At 51.4% G+C, this 20616-nt stretch overlaps 3 protein-coding genes across 5 annotated transcripts; 2 read left to right on the forward strand and 1 right to left on the reverse strand.

Moving 5' to 3' along the window:
- Positions 1-163: 163 nt before the first annotated feature.
- LAP3_2 (bleomycin hydrolase) lies at positions 164-3412 on the forward strand. The gene is made up of 2 exons (XM_066121730.1): positions 164-1853; positions 1931-3412. The coding sequence occupies exons 1-2, from the start codon at positions 1648-1650 to the stop codon at positions 3228-3230; spliced, it is 1506 nt and encodes a 501-aa protein (XP_065973347.1). The 5' UTR covers positions 164-1647; the 3' UTR covers positions 3231-3412.
- Positions 3413-5344: 1932 nt separating this feature from the next.
- J3458_019857 (uncharacterized protein) lies at positions 5345-11131 on the forward strand. 2 transcript variants are annotated; one of them, XM_066121731.1, is made up of 3 exons: positions 5345-6237; positions 6305-10763; positions 10830-11131. In XM_066121731.1, exon 2 carries the CDS (start codon positions 7698-7700, stop codon positions 10257-10259), a length of 2562 nt encoding a protein of 853 aa, XP_065973348.1. In that variant the 5' UTR covers positions 5345-6237; positions 6305-7697; the 3' UTR covers positions 10260-10763; positions 10830-11131. The 2 variants fall into 2 exon arrangements, with proteins under 2 accessions (XP_065973348.1, XP_007814721.1); XM_007816530.2 differs by having other exon boundaries at positions 5345-6650; positions 6710-10215; positions 10273-11114.
- A 1496-nt stretch (positions 11132-12627) lies between these two features.
- On the reverse strand, positions 12628-15456 carry GWT1_2 (Glucosaminyl phosphatidylinositol (GlcN-PI) nositol acylation protein). Of its 2 annotated transcripts, XM_007816531.2 has the most exons (2): positions 14996-15456; positions 12628-14923 (listed from the first exon to the last, which is right to left on the reverse strand). In XM_007816531.2, exons 1-2 carry the CDS (start codon positions 15092-15094, stop codon positions 13544-13546), a joined length of 1479 nt encoding a protein of 492 aa, XP_007814722.1. In that variant the 5' UTR covers positions 15095-15456; the 3' UTR covers positions 12628-13543. The 2 variants fall into 2 exon arrangements, with proteins under 2 accessions (XP_007814722.1, XP_065973349.1); XM_066121732.1 differs by having other exon boundaries at positions 12628-15240.
- Positions 15457-20616: the final 5160 nt, after the last annotated feature.

Raw genomic sequence — 20616 nt, forward strand, 5'->3', positions numbered from 1 at the left:
TTTGAGGTCATTGGATTGTAGAAATTGCAGCATACCTGATATTTTTTGAACACTTTTGGACGGAACAAATTGTCAGGCATTGGAGTCGTTGAAAGAACTTGGATAGATAGGACGTTGCTGTATATGGACCAATGAAGTCAATTAATAACTATCTAATCGGTATATCCGGATGTGACTGGTTTCTTGTAGAAACAGGGAAATTTTTCAACGTATCATCATCCAATGTGTTGACATTGTAGAAAGGCCAATGCCGTAACGGACGAAGCTTTGGGAGGTGGAAGTGTGTATCTGTAGATGAGTAGTCGTTTTCAATCACGTATGATCTCGGCCACCTGAATTGCCTTCCATCTTACTCGGCCAACGTTCCGTCAGCACACCTACATGTGTGTGTGTTTTACTCTGCACGCTGACTCGAGTTTCTTGCCCCAAGAGAGGGACGAATCTATGACCGGTCCCTTGATATAGATCATTGATTGGTATGGGATGCTTACTTTTCCTTAGAGAGAGAGAGGGAGACACTGATCACGCTTATCAGGCGCAGGACGGGTCGTACGACGCGCCCCCCCCCCCCCAACCGATATATTGATTGCGTCCTTGGGCATGTGTCTGCGGAGTACCTCGTTACACTATCAGGAGAAGCATGTGGAGCACAGCGGCATTGGTGAGGGCGCATCCTGCTGGTAGTCTATCGCAAGGCCGGCAGCATCGCCCCATTCGTCATGCTGAGGGTTCCCGGATTTTCCTACATGTGAGTATTTAGAGCAGCTTGGCGAGGCATTGTTCTTGTGAAGAGGCGGCTGTGATGATGAAGATGCCAGAATGCCGCTGACAGATGGTATGGAGCGAGGTGACGTCAACGCTTGTCCCTCAGGGCATGCCGAACCGGCGAGCTAACGTGCAAATGTCAAGATATGTCGTGACTGCCCGTGGTACGGATGCATTATGCCGCGAGCTAGTTTTGAGCCATCAAGGTGCGAGCAGTGACCTCTGGAGGTCGGATGTGGCGTTGAAGCACGCGGTGCTGCGTGGTGGGTTGTGGAGAGACTCTTCAGCTGTCTTTACCTGAACGGGGAGCCGTCTTCCCTTGCCGGGTACTGGTTCCTTGCTATCAATGTTCTCGCGGAGTGAGAGACCTTGCGGCTTGTTTGTCAACCGCAGCCGGTGAAACAAATGTTTAGATCGTCCGCTGAATATCTGGGCATTCATACAACGTGGTCTCGAAGTCGTCTGGTGGCTTTGTCTTGAGACGGTGGTTCTTCAATCCCACTATTATGTGGCGAGATATTCACCATCAAACCGCCATCCTAATCGTCAAGTTTCAAGACACTGTCGCGAAAGAGGGTGGCACGGGTGGCACAGCTGACATGGGGGACACGGAGTGTCTTATCTTGGCGCCTTGCTCGAGGAGGAGGTTGCGCGTGACAGCCGAAAGCTTGGATCTTGGATGGGGCTCGGCTTAAGTGGTTGAGAGGTTACGTACCTTATTGGCACCTGTTCCGACGTTCGACTCTCCCACTCTATTTCTCTTTTGCTTTAAACACTAGTTGATCCTCTTCTTTTATGACGCATGCTGGGATATAGTTACTTGATTGTTACAAAGCCGAGTCGCTGAGTAGGCTCATAGGCAATCTAGCGGCCATAGCAACCATGGGCGGCCAACAATCAAAGGCGTCTGCGTTTCGAGCGCATGACAAGGCCATGGTCGATCGTCTGCGCAAGATGAATCTCCAAGAGAACAGGAACTCTGACGAGGTGAATGAGAAGAGCGGCAAGTTGACCCGTGATGCAGAGCCTCTGCCGTTGGATGCGGTGTCTTTGTTGCCTTCGACGATTTTGGACGACCCCCGAAACAGGTTCGTACATGTCAGGAAGCAATCTACATCTCATTTATAGGCGTTTCGTTTTACTAAACTGCCGTCTGTTCGGGCAGGCTTGCTCTCTCGGCTCTGAGCTCGGCAAACCCGCGGACGGTTCTGACCTCGCAGGCTTCCAAGATTGCTAATCAGCACGTTTTCAATACCAAGATTCCCTTTGAGGGCGGGCCTATTACGAACCAGCGCTCGAGTGGTCGATGCTGGCTGTTTGCTTCTACTAATGTGTTCCGCGTGGCTATCATGAAGAGGTACAACCTCGAGTCGTTTGAGTTGTCCCAGAACTACCTTTACTACTATGATAAGCTCGAGAAGTCCAACTGGTTCCTCGAGCAAATCATTGACACCTCCGGAGAGGACTTGGAGGGTCGTGTCGTCCAGAGGCTTCTGAGTGATCTCATTTCCGACGGTGGCCAGTGGGACATGGTGTACAACTTGGTTGAGAAGTACGGTCTTGTTCCTCAAACATTGTACCCGGACAGTTGGAACGCCCAAAACTCCAGCATTCTCAACACCGTCCTCAAGACCAAACTCCGCGAATATGCCCTGAACTTGCGCAACGCCATTGCTGCCGGCCAGGCACCGGGCGTCATTTCTGCCATGAAAGTCATCTACATGCAGGACGTCCAGAAAATCATCACCCTCCTCCTTGGGCCTACGCCCAATCCCACGCAGGAGTTCACATGGACATACGCCGACAAGGACAACAAGGTCCACTCCCTAACCATCACTCCCAAGGACTTTGCCAAGAACATCAGCAGCTCAAACTTCCAGATCAGCTCTACCACCATCTCGGACATGGTCTCGCTCGTCAACGACCCTCGCAACGACCTCATGACCCTCCTCACCGTCGACAGGCTGGGCAACGTCGTCGGTGGCCGCGACGTCACCTACATCAACGTCGACATGAAGACCCTCAAGGAAGCCTGCGTGAAGATGATCAAGGCCGGGATACCGGTCTTCTTTGGCTGCGACGTGGGTAAATTTAGCGACAAGACCTCCGGGATCATGGACCTTCATGTCTTTGACTACGAAGTTGGCATTGGCACGGATCTACTGGGCATGATCAAGGAGCAGAGATTGCGGGCGGGTGAGAGTCTGATGACGCATGCCATGGTTTTGACGGCCGTGCATTTGGACGACAAGACGGCGCAACCTGTGCGGTGGAGAGTGCAGAATAGTTGGGGTACGGAGAATGCAGGTGATAAAGGGTGGTTCGTCATGACGGATGAGTGGATGGACGAGTTTGTCTATCAGGCCGTCGTTGATCCTAAGTTTTTGAGCAAGGAAGCCAGAGACGTAGCTGGGCAGGAGCCGACGGTCTTGCCATTGTGGGATCCTATGGGTTCTTTGGCTTGATCCAGCGATCATGCTGGGGGGTTATGAACGGGACGGGCAGATTGTAGGCTTTGCCTTATTTACGATGTATGATTTGGTTTGGTTGCAATGCGTGTACTCATGGTGTATTGCGCGGTTAGTTACTGTTCCCTGGCCTAGGTACAGCCAAAATACAGTGTTACTAGATGCCCTTCATCTAGCCCATTTTTGGATTTTTTTTTCAATCAATTTAATTTAATTAGTGATTTGGTCTGGTATATCTTTCAAGTTGCGAAGTAGGCTCGATGAATGAATTAGCTGGGGAACGCAAGCGAGAACTGCTGCACGTGAAGCACAAGAAACTGTTGCTTCTAAATGGTCTCCTTGCCTCCGTGGTCAACCGCGTATGATAAATTTGTGAAAAGGTACTTAACCCGTCATTCTCCTAGTAAGATGTCTCCATTCATACGTTCTGCTTGCCTCTTATGAGTACCCCCAATCAGCCTTTATCTAGATTATGTTAAGCTTTGCAGTTGCTTCGCTATAAGTATGAGCGGAGGAAGCAGACATACAATACAAGGCATCCAGTAGACTTTTTGGACAAAGAAACAAAAAGAGGGAAAGAGGGACATGTAACCGGGGCATTTAATATGTGACGAGACCGTTCTAAGTGGACAGCTGCAGCGAGATGTTGCGGCTGACTGGCGGCACACCGCTTCATTCAACGCATCGGACTTTGCTAGGCGGGTTCACATGGGCAAATCATTGTTTATATCCTCCGAGCGGGGAAAACTCATTCTCGAGGGCCATTTGCGTGGCAGTGGGATGGAGTCGGGCCCTGTTGTGATACTCAGAGCAATTCGGATACACGAACCCAAGTGAGCCGAATGTAGCAATCTGAGACACATGAAAGGTACTACAGACCTGAATTTAGCTGGTAGTCCTGCAAAAAGTCTTCTTGAACGTATTGAGAGGAGGATTTACATTGTTACCTTGCTGTCTGTGCGGTTTAGTAGCTGCTATTTCACATGGGGCTACGCTCATGCAGGATACAATGCGGCTGCAGCGGCTACAGCGCGCTTTAAGATTGTCATTTTTGATGTTGTGTCTCCCTCTATTCTGTAAAGATTTCCTGAGGGGCGCGAATGCCCCAAGGGTTCGTTAATGTGTTCCCGGAAATCGAACACTGAGCATTCGTCAAGACTATGCTCGTAGATCGCTGAACACTGACGCCGCAATGGATCCTGGCCAACACACCCATTCACGATATATATATGTATATATGCATGTGTATGTGTATGTGCACTCAAATTTTTGCACTAATCAATGCGGATTACTTCTTGCGCGATATGAGGATGCCTTGTGAGATCAGAAACATTTGGCTTCCCAGTGCATTTGTCACGGTTGTTTTATCGGGCGGCGAGACTCCGCTAGCAGGCAATTGCTATTGCACCGCCCTGTTCGATTTTATGAAAATATTCTTCAAGAGCGTCTCATCAAGTGAGCCATGGTACTACGCGCCTCGGTTGCAGTATCGCTTTGCTCGCTTCAACTTGGCATTTCGGTGCCGAGGGTTGTTGACGCCAGCATTTCGGGCAATCAAGTCATATTTCTCTCTTGTTCATTCAAACTTGTAATTGATGCTGTATCCCATTAGCCTGATTAATTAGTCACTTTAGGCATCCTCCCTAGGATCATGGGTTGAGGCGTCTGGGTTGCAATGGATGCCCTATGCCCAAGGCCCACCATTCTTACAATACGCCAATATAAGCTGCAAGCTCAGAACGAATGGGTCAGCGTCCATGGTTTTGAGGTTGTGCAATGAAGATATCAGGACCATGTATCTGTGCCTGTTGCCACGCCCACTCAGCCCGACAATAGCTCAAGTAGTTCGAGGTAGATGTTCACCTAAGACCTCGGAATCTAGCGTATGCAGGTACGTGTGAACTACGGCTAGTCTCGATCTTGTACTTTTTGATGCCCGATCTAGAAACGAACGCCTCTTTCGATTGACATGTGGTTCGCGTGGATGACGATCTTGCCCCATTTTGGAAAACTAGACTTGCACATCGAGACACAAATCAGCCCATGCCTCCTGGCTTTGACTACCAGGATTGCTGATTACTTACTCTCTTCCAAGGCAGGCATGCCAGTAAAACAGGTCGTAGGTTGTGTCGGGCGAGGCGAAGGCGTGACTGCCCAACCCATCGCTTACCTATGAATGCATCTTCGCATGGAAGTTTGAGCGGAGTCCTAGAGGCAGTGGGTGATGGGATGCCATGACTCATGAGCGTCGGTTTGAAGTAGGAGATTTCCAGACGCGTCGACGGTCCCTGCAGAGTTGTATAATAATGGTGTAATTAAGGCCTGCAAATAGTCGCCGCTGGATGACTGAGACTACTATTCAGATGTTGACGGATGGACAAGGACCTGATTCAATGCCCCGGACATTGGCTGGTTGGGCCGCAACATGCCTTTGTTTTTTTTTTTGGCTGTACATGTCATGGACCACGAGTGGGAGACGCGGACGTGGAGAAGTTTGAAGGGATCAAGCTTGTTGCGTCGCTCCTGCCCATGATAAAGGTCGACGGTCCACGTCCGCCGCATTGAACCAATCTGGTTTTTTTCTTTCTTCTTCTTGTCGCATGGATGCGGAGAATCTCCTTGATAGCATTCTCTCCAGATACCTTCTGCCGCTGGCTTGCTTTCCAGTCATTTCTTACCTTTTCGGGCGGCAATCTGTTCTCGCATGGTTCTGAGAATTAGCTAAGCCTCAATTCACGGCGAGCCACGGCAGTCCACTAGCTGCATTCCGGCAGGACCGGCAACACAACGCTGCAACAGAAACTGGAGCTCCACTGCCTTGCAGTCGACACGGGGTCAACGGCATTGGGTCTTGCGAACTGGTGCTAATTCAGTCTCTGTACTGATTGCACATTGAAGACAGGAGGGGCATTATTGATCGTTTCTCCAAGCTAGTGAATGACTGATACCTGGGTGGCGAATAACTTCGGCCTAAGCAAGGGCGTAATCTTCAATTCTGGTTCTGGTACGAGTGGCAACGACGTCACAGCATAATGCTGATGGCAATGACTAACTTCTGTTTGATGCTCCAGAACAGGGCACCAGCTCATCGACGGGCGAGTCGCAGAGGAAGCCACCCACCCCTCCAGTCCCCCCAGCAGGGTTCCTGGGTTGTTGCGCCGACAGTCTGGTCAGACGGTTGACCGGGGTCGTCTTGTTGTTGCTTTTTGGCTGCGGTCAAAAATGCAGCTTTGATTAAGCGCACTAACTAGAATTTGGGACGTTGCGGCAGAAGGCGAGACATTGCTGCGTGGCACTACCCGTCAGCGACTAAGTGGACGAGAAGTGGCTAGCCCACTTAGTTGCCAACGGGTAATAACGTACCTAGGCACCTAGGCCGCTAGTTATTGTGAAATTGTCAACTTGCCTCTGCGAGCGGTATGTAAGACGCAGCCCATCAACTTCCTTCCAGCTGCCAAAGTTCTGACCCTGACCAGTTGACCTTACAGCCCGAACCTCATCCCCCCACTGGCACTTCAGTTGAGGGAGCGGACAGCGTTGAACGGCTCCAGAACAGCGATCAACAATCCAGCAGGGCGCCACTGAGCACGGCCCGACGGGATCTGAGGGCTTGAAAGCCCAAGTGACAGTCTCAAGTGGGAAACTAGCGAGTCGTCGCAAAGTTCCAGTCCTTTGAGGAATCTCAGCTCATTCGGGCGGAGCCCAATTGGTCACTGGGGCGAGTGACGTCGATCGGTTGCCATTGTTCAAGTCCTCTGCCCGTTCCCACCAACACCAAACGCCGACTAGAGTGGCGGTGACCCTGGCGGACAAATCGTCATTCCGCAGTCTTCGACAGACAGCACTCGTTTTGCCTTGACACATCCATAAGCACAGAGACCCGCATTATTGGGCGTTGGGAAACATTCTCTTTTAATCTTCGCCTTTGCCCCTGGCCTCCATATCAGGCGAAGCAAAAAGATACCCGCCATCCAGTCGACTATTTTTAAATTGCAACAAGCATATGCTAGAAAAACTGTCCCAACAAGTTGCCAAACCTACAATTTACCAGACTCGATCTTTCAGAGCAGTTCATTGGCAATTGATCCGTCAGGAAATCTTCAGACACATATTTTCAGTAGCCTCGGCTCATACGCCAAGGCCCACCGGCGAACCCTTCTTTGCACAGCCGTTACGTTCATCGGCATTTTTCCGAGGTTGTCCGCTGATCTGTCAGCACTCGGTCTTTTTCTTGAAGATTGACAAGCTGTCGTAGGGCGGGGGAGATTGAGGCGCTCGGGGCAATTTGACAACCCCTCACCGCCGCCCTTATCTTCACCAACGCTCTCGAATTTTGGTCAAGGCTGGTGTCTTGGGGAATTTGCAGACTGGAAATTACCCTCCAGGAAAGCAAGTGCAGTGTTGAGAGGCACCGTCACCTATTGATTGTCACCTCTCCCGAGGCTCTTACGAGGCTCGTCAAATATGTCGGATCGATACATGGGTTATGTTCCCACGCCATCGGGTCGGTCTCCTACCTTCAACCCTGCCAGAGCTTCTATGCCGACTAGTGTAGGATACAGCTCTATGTACGCCGGAGACATGCATGTCGTACCGTCTGCCAGCCAAAGACATTATATTACCCCGAGAGGCTACTCAACTTCCACGACCGCCTCGGGCGTTCCCACAACCACAACAACATATGCTATCACCCAGGGCCCAAGAGGCAATCTTAGGACTAGAGACGGCAGCAGGACGCGTCGGTCAACGCTGGAATCGACTTCAAGGCCCCCAGTGATTATAACTACAACACAGTTGGATCGCCCTCATGGTTCTTCGTCTCATTCTGGCAACGCACGATCTGGAAGTCCTATTCGAGACGAATATCGTGCCTCTGACGGGCAGGTTTACTCACAGCCCGCCTCGTCTTTGCGTTCTCGCAACACAGCTTCTCGTTCATATCATGCATCTTCCCCGAATGAGGATTTTGGCAGATATAGAGATAGGGCTGACAGTCACTTAAGCTCGCGTGACCTCGAAGCTTATCGTAATTCTCGACCTTCTGTTGTTTATCCGAGTGACCCAAGACATAGTACCGCGGCCATTGATTACGGGGACGACGGTTATCAGTACACCAACGCCGGCGAGCTCGTCAAATACGACCTGGACCAATCTAAGCCAAGTCGCTCTAGACGGCATGATCGACATGACAGTTTTGATACGGGATACTACCGTCCAAATGTCAATTACGATTTAGATCGGAGGAATCTTAATATCAACACCAGCCATGATCTCAATCGCGGCCCCAATGGTCCCAGTAGCAGGCAACACGACGGACGACCTGGACCACCGCCGTCAACTCGTGGTTTTGATAAGATCAATCGGGCGTACGATTCTAGAGATGTGCTTCCAGCTGCCCCAGTCCCCCCCTTACCCACCAGTGCAGCATCGCTACTCGAAATACAGGGAAGTTCTGGCAGCGGCCGGAGACCGCGACCCCTGTCGCTCCACCAAGATGCTGGACTCCGGTCGTCGCATCATGACGAGTTATATCGAAGTCGAGAAGATGAGCGTGTCATGCGTGCCATGCGTGACCGAGATTTTGATCGCCGCCCTGAGCCTCCTCGATTCTATGATGACAGCGTCGCATCCCGAGGTTTTGGAATTCGCACAGAGGTTCTAAGCCCTCCAGAGGAAATCAAGGAGCGCCGCCGTGAAACACGACTAGACGACCCAAGAAGGAGGTCTGACGAAGAAGTGTCATATGGCTCAGATAAAGACAGAGAAGGTCGCCGTTGGAGTCGCCAGGATCCCATGGAGGAACGAAGAGATCGGAGACAGACTAAAAGAGATGAAGACAACCAGGATCAGGAGCAGTCACGGACTCGTGAGACGCTCGTTGGTGGACTCGGTGCCGCGGCAACTGCTGCTAGCCTTGTAGCTTCAACCAAACCAGGAGAGAAGAAAGATCAAGGGTCTCCTGGTGCAAAGAGACGCCGCAGTCCTCCAGAGGATCGCGAAATTCACAAAGAAGTTATCGTAGAGCAAGATGCTCGCCAATCCTTTGAAAGAGTCAGTAAGCCAATGGGAGGGAAAGAGGGGACTCGAGAACGGGAACAATTACGGGGAAAAGAGCCTCTCCAGGAACGAGATCCAACGAGAGAGAGGCCGCCAGCGTCTGAAAGGGATGTTTTCGTGCCAAAGGAATCAGTTCGGGAGCCTGAGCCAATTCGTGAGAGAGAGACAGTGAGGGAATCTCTAAGGGATAATTTACGAGATAAGGAGTCTGTGAGGGAAGAACCTAGAGATGGTGGCAGCTTTGAGCGACGGCGACCTGGCGCAGATTCCCGAACAATCAGAGAACCCGCAAAAGTCTCGGGATCGGATTCCGATGATACGAAAAGACCCCCTCGGCGAGGTCGTGTTTCCCAGGCATTCAACCCTAATGACACCTCTGACTTGAAGCAGCTTAAGGAGCAACTAGCCTCGATGGAGATGTCTATGTCTGATAAACGGCAAGAGAAAGAAGTTGAACGACCGGCTTTGGCAGAGAAACCACGAGCCCGCTCTCCCTCTCCATCAAAAGAGCAAGTCGCTGCAGGCTCACCCCGGGAATCCTCTCAAGAAAAGTCTGGCGAAGAATCTCGCGGTCGAGAACTCGTTGTTCCTGCAGCTGAAGGGAAGCAAGTGCGTCTTGTGTCACCTCCGAAGGACAAATCCGAAGGCAAGCCCTTGAAAGGCATCCTGAAGCAGCCGAAAGCTAGCTTCCCAGAAGAAGCTAACCCAGTTCGTGAGGGTGTAGCCCCCCACAAAGAGGACAAGAAACTTAAGGAGGCCCCTCCTGGGGCGAGGTGGACCAAGATCAATCGCAAGATTGTCAATCCCGAGGCACTGACCATTGGAAAGGAAAGATTTGAAGTTCGCGATGACTTTGTGATCGTGCTGAGAGTTTTAAGCAAAGAGGAGATTCAGGCTTATGCCGCAGCAACACAAGTATTGAGAGGTAAGCAGCAACCTTTGCAGCTGTGGTGTCAAGCTTGGTGCTAACTGAAAACTGCAGAGCGACGCCGTAACAAGATTGAGGGACAAAAGGAAGAGGACAATGATTACGGAAGGGAGCGTGATATTATGCGTGACGAAGCTGACGAGGAAGACGAAGAGCGCCATCATCGCCACCGCCGACGCCGTGAAAGTGAAGAAGAGAGTGATGAGAAGGAACGCCACAAGAATCGTGAAAGAGACCGTCAGCGAGAGCGGGATCGAGAATCTGAACGTGAAGGTGAAAGGCAACGACACCATCGGAGAGATCAGGCGGACGACTACGACAATAGGGCACGAGACGACCCTCATCATCATCACCATCACAACAATCACCGGTCGTTCAGAGAGCGAGAGCGAGAGCTGGAGGCGAAAAGTTAGGAAAATGGAGTTTATGGGTGATTTATGATTCCCATGTATTTTATTATGAACTGACTATTGGGTTTTTTACGCAAGCATCTTTGCCACAAAAAAATAGTAAACGGGGGGAAAAAAAGATGTATAATATGGGGCATTCGCCATGTATCAGTAATGCAATAGATTCACTTTCGCCCAGCTGGCCGAGGGTGTTGCACTCACTATGTTATTCCACCCACTATGCAACTATGCTAGCTCTATCGAATTATTACGTCGTGAATAGTCAAGTCCGGGTGCTATCTCTTTAACCGCCTGACGCGGTAATCGGACGCGGCGAATGGAGTTCCCGAGGTTCCTCGTCTGCCAAGGTTGTGTCAGTGGCGACTCTAGAAGCAGCTTGTTGTATACTTGAGGCGCCTATATGACTTGGCTCAATTTTGCCCTGTAGCTTGAGAGGGAGGGATCGAGGACGGGATCGTTCTGCATTGTTAGTATGGCTCCCACTAGGCTACCCTCAGCACCAGGTGTGAGGTGCTAGAGTCGTCAGGGTTAGGTGGACAGGTACAAGTGAGGTTTTCGTCAGTCCGAAATACAGAATTGGCTCGGCCTTTTCAAGGCCGAGACTTGCCTTAACCATTCATTCATTCCGCTTCGTCCTACTTGTCGAGTTATTCAGTTGTTAGTAAGTAAGCTTCGGTTCGAAGACGTCACGGCCGTTTCGAGCCAGGTCACGAACAAGCAGCTTAATATAGGGCCGCACGCCCTTTTATCAAGGGCCTTGCAGAGCACTGCTTGTAGTATATTCATGACAACTCACCCAGTGATCCCTTGTATATGTGTTTGTATCTTCAAGAGCTTGTATTGTATTCATGCTCTGGGCTTATTCCAGAACCACCCTCTTCACGGATAGAGATGAAATTAGCATCGCCTTTTCGCCACGGCACTTCTACTTCTTCAAATGGGCGTGTCCAGTGCCTGGTTGGTTCGTTTCAAACCGTTCCAGCTACCCAATTTGGCGTCCTGCCAGAGAATATGTTTCTCAACTGTAACTAATAGACTGTCTGACAGGCATGGAGCCATGGCAGACTCCCGAAGGCCGTGGTTAGGCTGAATGGCTCAAAGAGTACAACAGCAAAGCTATCTTGGGAGCTGGTGGCAGACAAATTTGGTGGAGGCGCTCCGAGGGCGAAGCCGTGTGGCTAAGCCGATGAGGGAACTATCGAACAGGTCGTAAGCTTTGGCGAATAAGTATAAGATGTATCAATTATGAGTGGCTTGATGGCTTGAAGGGCTCCAGTCCTCATTTATATGGCATATGCAGCCGGACCCCTTTTATCTACTATGAGATTATGCTTGACGCCAAATGTGTGTGGGTGGCACGGCCATGGCCTCGAATAGAACACTCAATCATTGTTGTGATGGCGCAGCAGGGGTAGAATGCCCGCCGGCAGTCTACAGTCTCGGGGCTGCGAATTTCCGAAATATTTTGCCAATTCTAGATCGTCAGAGTTGGCTGCCTCCCTCCGATGTGTGCGGTTGCTTTGGGCCGGCGACAGTCTTGCCGGTGGAAGAAGCAGGCTGGCCCAGGTAGTCTGAGGGGGCAAGTTCGTGATGGAGAACACATATTCCCATTGTCCACATCTTTTGATCATGCTTCCCATGGTGGTTCCGGCGTCCTCCGTCAATGACTGCCATGTGAAAACGGCGGTTGACTGTGATCCTCCCACACCAACTCTGGGCTCCCTGTCTCCAAGATCGGACACCATTGCCTCCATTTCTGGACCAAATGAAGATGCACGGTCAAGGCCTTGGGGTTGTTTTGTCCCGTGTAGCCATCTGTGTAATGAGAGCCTCAGTTGTTGTTGGTAGCCCCATTTCGCGATGGGATCCGTCATCAATGCATCCATGTTGAACACCAACTGACACATATCTGGAGTCGTATCTTGTCTTCAGTTAGTTGAGTAAACTGATGGGACATTACTGTACTGTCTCGCAGCCCAGATGACTACGAGGTGCAGTGGTTGGCGGAGTGGAAAGCTCAGGACTATCCAACTCATCTCCGGGGTTCGATGCTGCAATTCCTCGATATACAGATAGCGCACGTGTGTACCATAGCTACCATTTTGAAACATGAGTTGGAACAAAAGCGTACTCAAGGACAGCTTCGTATAAGAAGCCGTAAAGTCGGGACCGCAATGTCTCGAGATGGATAGTTTAGTGAGCATCGCCCGTTGGCGACCAGGAGTATTGCATGTCGTGGATTAGTGCTCGTGCTACCAACCTTGTTCCTTATAGGATCGCCGGGTCATGGAGTTCCAAGCATAGACAGGATTATTTGGAGCTGTGTAAGGCGTCCATATGTAGTTACAGATTGCTGCGTTGTCGCAGGGGCAAGTTGGTGCCTAATTTCCGCCATCAGAACGACAGTCTATTTGGCCTCCTTGTTTTTATATACTTCGGCCTTATTTTAAAGCCTTAGGACAGAATTTAAGTCAATTCTCTCTCGTAGGATCAATGTCTTGGGAATTGCTCTCCTCTCGTGTTACTTGACACTGCGCAGCCGACAGCAACGACATTTTATTCCCCTCTGCAGACAAAGAAGATAGCGCCGAAACGAGACTTTGCTTTCTACTCCCCGGCCCTGAAGAATGAATGAGAGCTCACCTTCAGGAGACAGTGAGCTGTGGGAGAGTGTGTCCTGGTGCCAATACTGTTAATTTGAAATGCCGCAAACCATAGTATGTACAACCATAGCCACCAGCAAATGGGCCATGTTCTTCAACAATGCCGCACCTGACCATCCGGTGGAGCTACATGTTCCAACACGGCGTCAACCCTCTCGAGTTGGTCAAACGTAGCTTCACGACAGACGTACGACCACCACGGCTCGAAATCCACGCGCCAGTCCAACTGATTAATTACCCACCGCCGATCCATCACAGCTTTATAGAAACATCGTACACATCCAAGAGGACGGCAAACCCCGTCACAACACCCATGTACCCCAACAGCACAGCCATCGTGACCGACGGACCGACATCCAACGTCCTGACCGTCATATTCACCAACCCCGTGAGCAGATTCGCCACCAAAAACACTGCCAGGCCGTTCCTGTTAAACGCCTTGAGCACCCTGCTTGTGGCAAAGTCATTTGCCTCCCTTTCTGTCCTGCCATCGGTGGCATTATATGTTGCCGGGAAGAAAACGGTGTCGATGAGGCAGCACGCAAAGATCTGGATCGTGTTGAAGGACGCCACCCACAACACGTACGGGAGGTTCGCGAGCCGGCGGGAGACGCCGAGGCCCAGGCCGAACGAGTAGCTGGTGGTGCAGAGATAGTACAGCGCGGACCAGATGGCAGCCCAGACGGCAATGGTCATGAGCAGCGTGTTGCGCTGGGTTCCGGGCGTGGCGTTGCTGCGCGGGTTGATGGCGCGCGGGATGATAAACATGCCCAGGTCTTGGCCGGCCAGGAATATGGCCAGGTAGCCGAAGAAGCTGAACATGCCTTCGCGGTTCATGGAGAGCAGGTCCGTCCGCGGCGCGGTGAGGATGTACGCCTTCAGCGCCGTGTTTTCGAGGAGCACCTCGTACACGCCGCCGACGAGGAGAGCGAGCGCCGCGTACGAGGGCACATAGCGCAGGACGGCCTGGAAGGCGGCCACAAAGGGCGGCAGGAAGCCCAGCGTGAAGAAGAAGTTCCAGTGGACGCCGTACTCGGTGACGTGCTCCGCGTAGTCGAGGCCCTTGACGCTGAGGAGGCGAATGACGCCCAGCACCAGCAGCGGGGCCGAGTGCCTGGCCGAGTAGACGAGGCGCTTGACCAGCGACATGCTCTTCCCCGACGCTCGTTCCTTCAAGACGGGCCTCGCGGCGACCACGCCGGCCGTGAAGACAAACGATCCCACGCCCATGTCCATCAGGCTCGTCCCCCACGTCTCTACCTTTGCGAAACGCCGCGGAAACAGACGAAAGTCAACAGCCAGTATGCTCACGCACGTCATCACCATCATTGCGCCGCGGTACGACGTGAGGAACGGCTTGACAGGCAGCACGTCCAGCGGCCGCGCCGCTTTCATGACATCCTTCGGAACGACCGGCTTCTTCTTGCGGGCCGTCTGCGCAGGGAGCATGTACACGGATGCCACGGGAGCGAGTAGGAAGAGAATCAGGAGGGCGGGCGTGCTGGCGTAGAGCGTCGTCGCGAGGAGGAATGCGCCCACGCAGAGGAAAAAGTCGACGGCATACGACAGCGGCGTGTACGGCCTGAAGAAGGATTGGCGAGCTTGGAGGGCGGACCACAGCAGAATAGCAACCTGATTTTTTTTCGATTTTGTTTAGCTAATAAACCTGGGACACGCTCGGAAAGCAGCACGGAGGAAACGAACTGGTACAACGGCCGTGACGGCAGCTATCTCGGACACAGAACCGCCCGAGAGGTTGGACACAAAGTCCTCCTTGTGTTGTTTGTAGCTCTGCCTGGACATTACGCCGGTGCGTTAAAGATACATCATTTCAGAGAAAGGAGACAAGGTGGTGGTGGCCGTGGCGCGCAACGGCAATTGAGGACAGAACTGTTTCTTTCTTTGCGGATTGCTGCCTGGCCCCCCCTTCAGCCTCGTCGGAGTTGATGGAGTAACTCGGTAGTAACTACCTAGGTAGTTAACTTGTCGTCTTGCACCGGGCGTAAGCTGGCCAATGACTAGCTGTGGTTGGGGGGTTTCTGTGGCGCGGGAGGGGCCGTGTGGCTGGGCAGGATTGCATCACCCTGCTGAACGGCACGCATTAGGGTTGATGCTTGACGGCGCTCCTGGGTTGTTATATCGAGGGCCAAAATTGGTATTTGGGGTCTAATTACTACTATATGGAGATTATCTTCCTGCCTTTAGAGAAGCAAGTAGTGGAGCCGTGGATCCAATTCGGGGTTCTTATTCTGGCTAAAGGTATGTACATAAACTTGCAAGGCGCAGGGTCTCCAACCCGTATATATCCCTTTGGTTGTGTTAAGGCTCCAGTCGGGTATCTGCAGGGATATATATCCAATGAGATGCTAAATTTAAGAAGGTACATTTAGTTACTAATAAGTTAAGTGATAATTAGAGTACTCATAAGACAATGCTTTACAAGCCACTACATTTAACTTAATACAGCCCTAACGCGATTAACGGGTCGCCTTACGGTCACCCGCTATCAGCATGGGCATTATGGGGCTCGTGACCTCGCTGGAGCCTTAACACAATCAAAGGGATAGGGTTAGGACACTCAAAAACTACCCTACGTACCTAGGTACCTACTCAGTTACTATTGACCGCTTCGTCGTGTGGGGAAACCTACATAATATTCCGTCACACAAATTGTCCATCTGTGATGCCTTTCATCGTCTAGTCCAATTGAGATGACACGGGTAGTCGCACCACTATGAAATTTTTCAACAAGTTTGGTTTTTCATGGAGAGCTGGAACAATAGCGGACGGCGGATCTCTGTTCTGCAATACCACCCAACACGAAAGTGACGTGTTGAGTGTGTTGAGGAGTAGAATATCGGCATACACGACGGAACCTTTCCCATAGCCCTATCTGTGTCATCTACAATTTTCATCACGAGGCCTTGTCTCATTGCTTTAGCTGGCCACTCAAACACGTATCCGGCACACGGATGTGTTTCAAGCATTGCTGTTTCCCGTGAACGAGAACACGGTGCTAATTGCAAACCCTCCTATTCCGGACAGCCAAATTGCATGGATGGGCACTAGTCAGCTCGCATTATACGGCATGCAGCATCTTGCCAATCCATCTCGGCACATCGGTGGCAGGCAGTAGGGTCTCTCTCCATGGTCCTTGTGGGTTCTCCCCTCAACCCCGAGACCAAGTTGAGCCTACATGCATCGGAGTTCTTTCGGGTAGAGTCAGGCCAAGCTTTTTCCAAGACGATGCACTTCTGCAGGGCTTGTGCGGGCCTGCCACACCAACAAGCCCATCGACACGATCAAGCGATTCGGAAAGGGGGTGTTGATGGAGAATACACGACGCACGGGCGGTGGTGGAACTGGCCACTCAAGCCCGATGTACCCCATGATACCGCATGTAAAGTATTCCATTTCTTAATACTTGGGATGAGGCCCTTGGCATGGAGGGGGGAAGCACGTAAGCCCACTGCTATGCTGGCGTGGCTTGGAAATGCTCAAAATTTCGTGTGTTCTTGCTGGCAGACAGACTTGATCGCTGGCAGATATCCCTATGGAGGCGTTGGTTCCTCCTTTTGTTTGCTGTTCCCCCCAATACGGTCCGAGACAAGCAGACTTGGTATACCTACCTACCTAGGTAGGTATTCAAGTACCAGATGTGCTCCGCGCAGAGCTTCGGTTTTGTTGCCAGCACGGCATCTGTGGCCTTTGGTTCGTCGTCTAGCACTGTGATTTATCATGTTCATATTCGGTAGCATCCAATATCGTTTGCATGCAGCCAACATGTCTTGCTGTGATGGGTTGGAGGACCAGATTCCCTCGCATGTGATGCCTTTCCCCACCTATGGTGCCAAGACAACCGGCTGTTGCGTTTGGGTAAGAGGAAACAAATCAGACATGTTTTCGAGCTAGGTGTACCCCAATCGAATGATGGCAAGAACGGCGCCACCTCGACCATGTTGTCGTTTCTGACAGATTTTCAGATTCGCAAGCACTGGCCCTAGCCCTTGAGCTGGACGTGACACAGTCAACACTTAGTTACGGGTGTGTTTGAGTTGCCCTATTGCGGAGACATCTCTTGAGCTCTAGAGCTTTTGAGTCTTCGCGGGCCGAGGGCACATACATACCTCGGGCTAGAATAGATATGTCTCAGGTATTCCCAGAAGGGAAAGGAATGCTTTTCTGCATGGCCAAACAATCCCTCTGTGCTCCTTGACATGGGTAGGATTCTACCGTAGGAATACCCTCCTCTTGTAGAATTCCATCGGCCAAATTGTTGGGCATCTGCATCGTGGTGTACCGTGTACGACCCATCATCTCTCACAACCTTATAAAGCCGCTGAGCCGATGAATCTGAACCCGCCAGAGACGGTGGGTGACTTCAATGTACTCCACAATATTGGGTAGACATTTTTTATCTCACGCAAGCATTGCTGAGCCGCAAAAGTTCACGGCTGGTACTCACACCTTCCGAACGCGTTGCGATGGGCGTCATTCATCTCAGAAGGTGATAAATGAATTGGCAGATTGACAATGCGGCTAATGCGGCTGCTACGGTTGCCGCGGCTGGCCACTGCTGTGTTTCGAGGCGTTTCAGCCAACCGCTTCTGTCATAGCATTGGGGCTAGTTTCGTCACCGCATCAACATTTTGCTCAAAGAGGATTTGTCGAATGCCTTTTAAAAAAACAATTCATGAATCGGCCGCACCACGTAGCCAACAATATTTCCTAGCCGATCTCGTCGTGATGTGCTGCTCCTAGAATAGGTGTGTAGCGTTTGCTCTTTGCCGTCGATACGCCCAGGCACAGTGAAATCGAGATTGTAAGCACTATGGCCTTCAAAGCACCACCATCAATTCTTCCAATCACGGCCCGGTAAAACGTCAAGTAGATCCCTGCAAGCTCACCTTTCTGTCAGCGACGATAGGGCCGAGTCTTCAAGGGCGTGTATGGGAGTACTAACATGACCGGCCTGCTTCCCCACATCGCGATCTGGCCAAGAATCGCGCAAAGAGACATCTGGACCCTGGCGTCAGCAGGATTTAGCCTGAAAGGCCTAGAGTTGGATAAATAGTCCGAGTTGGTGCAGATTGTCCTGCAGATTAGGAGAAACGACTCCGGTATCTTTGCGTTGTTGTCATGTCTCGGGACGTTTCCATCAAGACTCTCACGAGGATACCCCGTAGCAAAGCTATTCTCCTCGGTTTTTGCTTTTTTTCTTTGCCGATTATAGCCCCAGATCCGGTTGCAGCCTCTGTTGCCACTTTCCTACTTGGGAAGTAAATTGGGATCAAACGTTTGCTTTGTTCGCTTCGTCCCGAGCCTGGAGAGTACAGCCTCCAGCGGCTGATTTGACATTCTTGTACTGGTTCGGAGGCGTAAATGGCCCACAGAATCACCAGGTGGTCATGAAAAATGATACGTCGTCTTCTCGCCCGGAACGAAATGGCTCAGCATCTTGCGGAGATTGTGCCACGCGAGCCATCGGCTTTCCTGTAGATTCGCTCAGAAGCAAGCCCTATTAATGTCAAAGGCGGACCTAATAGTCCGTATTGTATATTAAATGCATGTACGGAGTACGTACAATGATCTCGAGACACGGCCTAACAGACTCCAGAGTCTGTGTGCGGGGGAGTGGTTCCGTTTTTTATCGTTAGATTGTTGCCTACCCAGCGCTTCTGCTGGCCAACGATTCAGTCAAAGCGCCCTGTTGAGTTGCAGGCATCAACTAGCATCAAACCATGCCGCATTTGAAAGATCGCCGGAAGTGACATTAAATCGAGATAGATTGGACGGCGATCTAAATATTATTTTTTTTTTTTTTGGCTTGGACAGCTTGTTGCCTGTAGGAAGTGCGGGCCAGAGCTCCCTGTCCCCTGTTCGACTAACCATTCGAATCCATATCATGTGTTTTCCCGGTCGTGACAAAAAGTCAGCGACGAATGGTGTCTTGCTCTGCACACACGGACATTGTCCACTTCTGGCTGCAAACGCACAGAGAGTGGAGGTTCCCCCAGCGGCAACGAGCTAGGGATGACCCGTTCTGAGATGGCTGACGAGGGTGACGAGGGTGCTCCATACTGTGAGCAATGTACATACTACTGTGAAGATATTATGGGGTAGCTGTTTGGTGGATGAGGATGATGTGCCCATCACGGCGGGCAAAGGTCGGAGTGGCCAAACAATCTTGCTGCTTACGTACCATCGTGTAATGGCGCCATTTGCGATCAAGCGTCGTAACGTTAGGCCAAGTGACCTTTACGAAAAAGTCCAGTGACCAGTCTAACCTGTGGCTAGCCGCAGCCCGCAACGGAAGATGTCAACTGATTGTCTTGCTCACGGCCGGGGGAATAGGGCAGTAGCAAGAATTCATTATGGAGCATGGGTCATCTCTCCAAGCCCGATGCCCGCCGGCGGGCGCATAGCCCAATGAGCACTTGAGGAGTCGTGTTTGCTTGGAACTGGCCCAGAAGTACTCCGTACGGAGGAAGTACCAGCCAATGAAATGCGCTGGGAAGTCAAAGAGTTCGATAGAGTCCATGTAGAGGAACATGGGGGCTTATCGGAAGTGGTGTGGAGAGGCAAGGTTGGTGGTGAGGGGGAGAGACAAGGGTCAAGGGGCATGGGGCAATGAAGGAGGGGGCGTGTGCATCCACAATAGAAAGACACATCTCGTCGTCTCGACATCTCGACATCTCGACATCTGGGCAGCAAACTGTCTCTCTATTATTCCCCGTCAACGAGTCCCCTTGTCCTCACCCCCATCTGTCTCCGAGCTCAGGGTGCAAGTACCCACCTCCGCTCTCCCCAACGTCGCGAGAGCTCGCCGACCATCGAACTGGTTTCGATTCCACCAGGGGCCATTTGCACGGCGTTTTGTTCATGGATCGGAGCCTGCCTTGCCGCATCTTGTAGGCTGTTCCCTGTACATAGTATTACCGTCTTCTCGTGGTTCTTCTCCTTCTTCTTCCCCATCCCGCGGTGGACCTGCATCTACTCTTCTGCACGATCAAGACGAGCTGATTTGGCTCGAAACACCTGCTTCAGTAGAGATGCTCATTCGATTGTGTCTTTTGTTTTTCAAGGTCTGTTTCAGCCATCCACATCCCGTATATACACTTGGCACAATGCATCAAGGCTCAAACATGATAGTCTTGCACAGCAACCGATTCGATTCTTCCTTCACATGGCGGCACATGTACCGGCAACCTTTGCCAGACCCGTGTCGCAAGCCACCTGCATGCATCAATTCAAGGTTCGACCTGCAGAAAGTGTCACACAAACATGTGGTGCAGCTCTTGGGGCCGTGACAAGCGAGTGTCTCG

Source organism: Metarhizium acridum (genome assembly GCF_019434415.1).
Source record: "Metarhizium acridum strain ARSEF 324 chromosome Unknown scaffold_568, whole genome shotgun sequence".
NCBI lineage: Eukaryota > Fungi > Ascomycota > Sordariomycetes > Hypocreales > Clavicipitaceae > Metarhizium > Metarhizium acridum.

Coding starts and splice junctions, on each gene's coding strand:
- LAP3_2 (XM_066121730.1), top strand. CDS start 1,648: ATGGGCGGCCAACAATCAAAGGCGTCTGCGTTTCGAGCGCATGACAAG. Junction 1,854..1,930: donor TTGGACGACCCCCGAAACAG/GTTCGTACATGT, acceptor CTGTTCGGGCAG/GCTTGCTCTCTCGGCTCTGA.
- J3458_019857 (XM_007816530.2), top strand. CDS start 7,698: ATGTCGGATCGATACATGGGTTATGTTCCCACGCCATCGGGTCGGTCT. Junction 10,216..10,272: donor AGCAACACAAGTATTGAGAG/GTAAGCAGCAAC, acceptor TGAAAACTGCAG/AGCGACGCCGTAACAAGATT.
- GWT1_2 (XM_007816531.2), bottom strand. CDS start 15,094: ATGTCCAGGCAGAGCTACAAACAACACAAGGAGGACTTTGTGTCCAAC. Junction 14,924..14,995: donor CCGTCACGGCCGTTGTACCA/GTTCGTTTCCTC, acceptor AAAAAAAATCAG/GTTGCTATTCTGCTGTGGTC.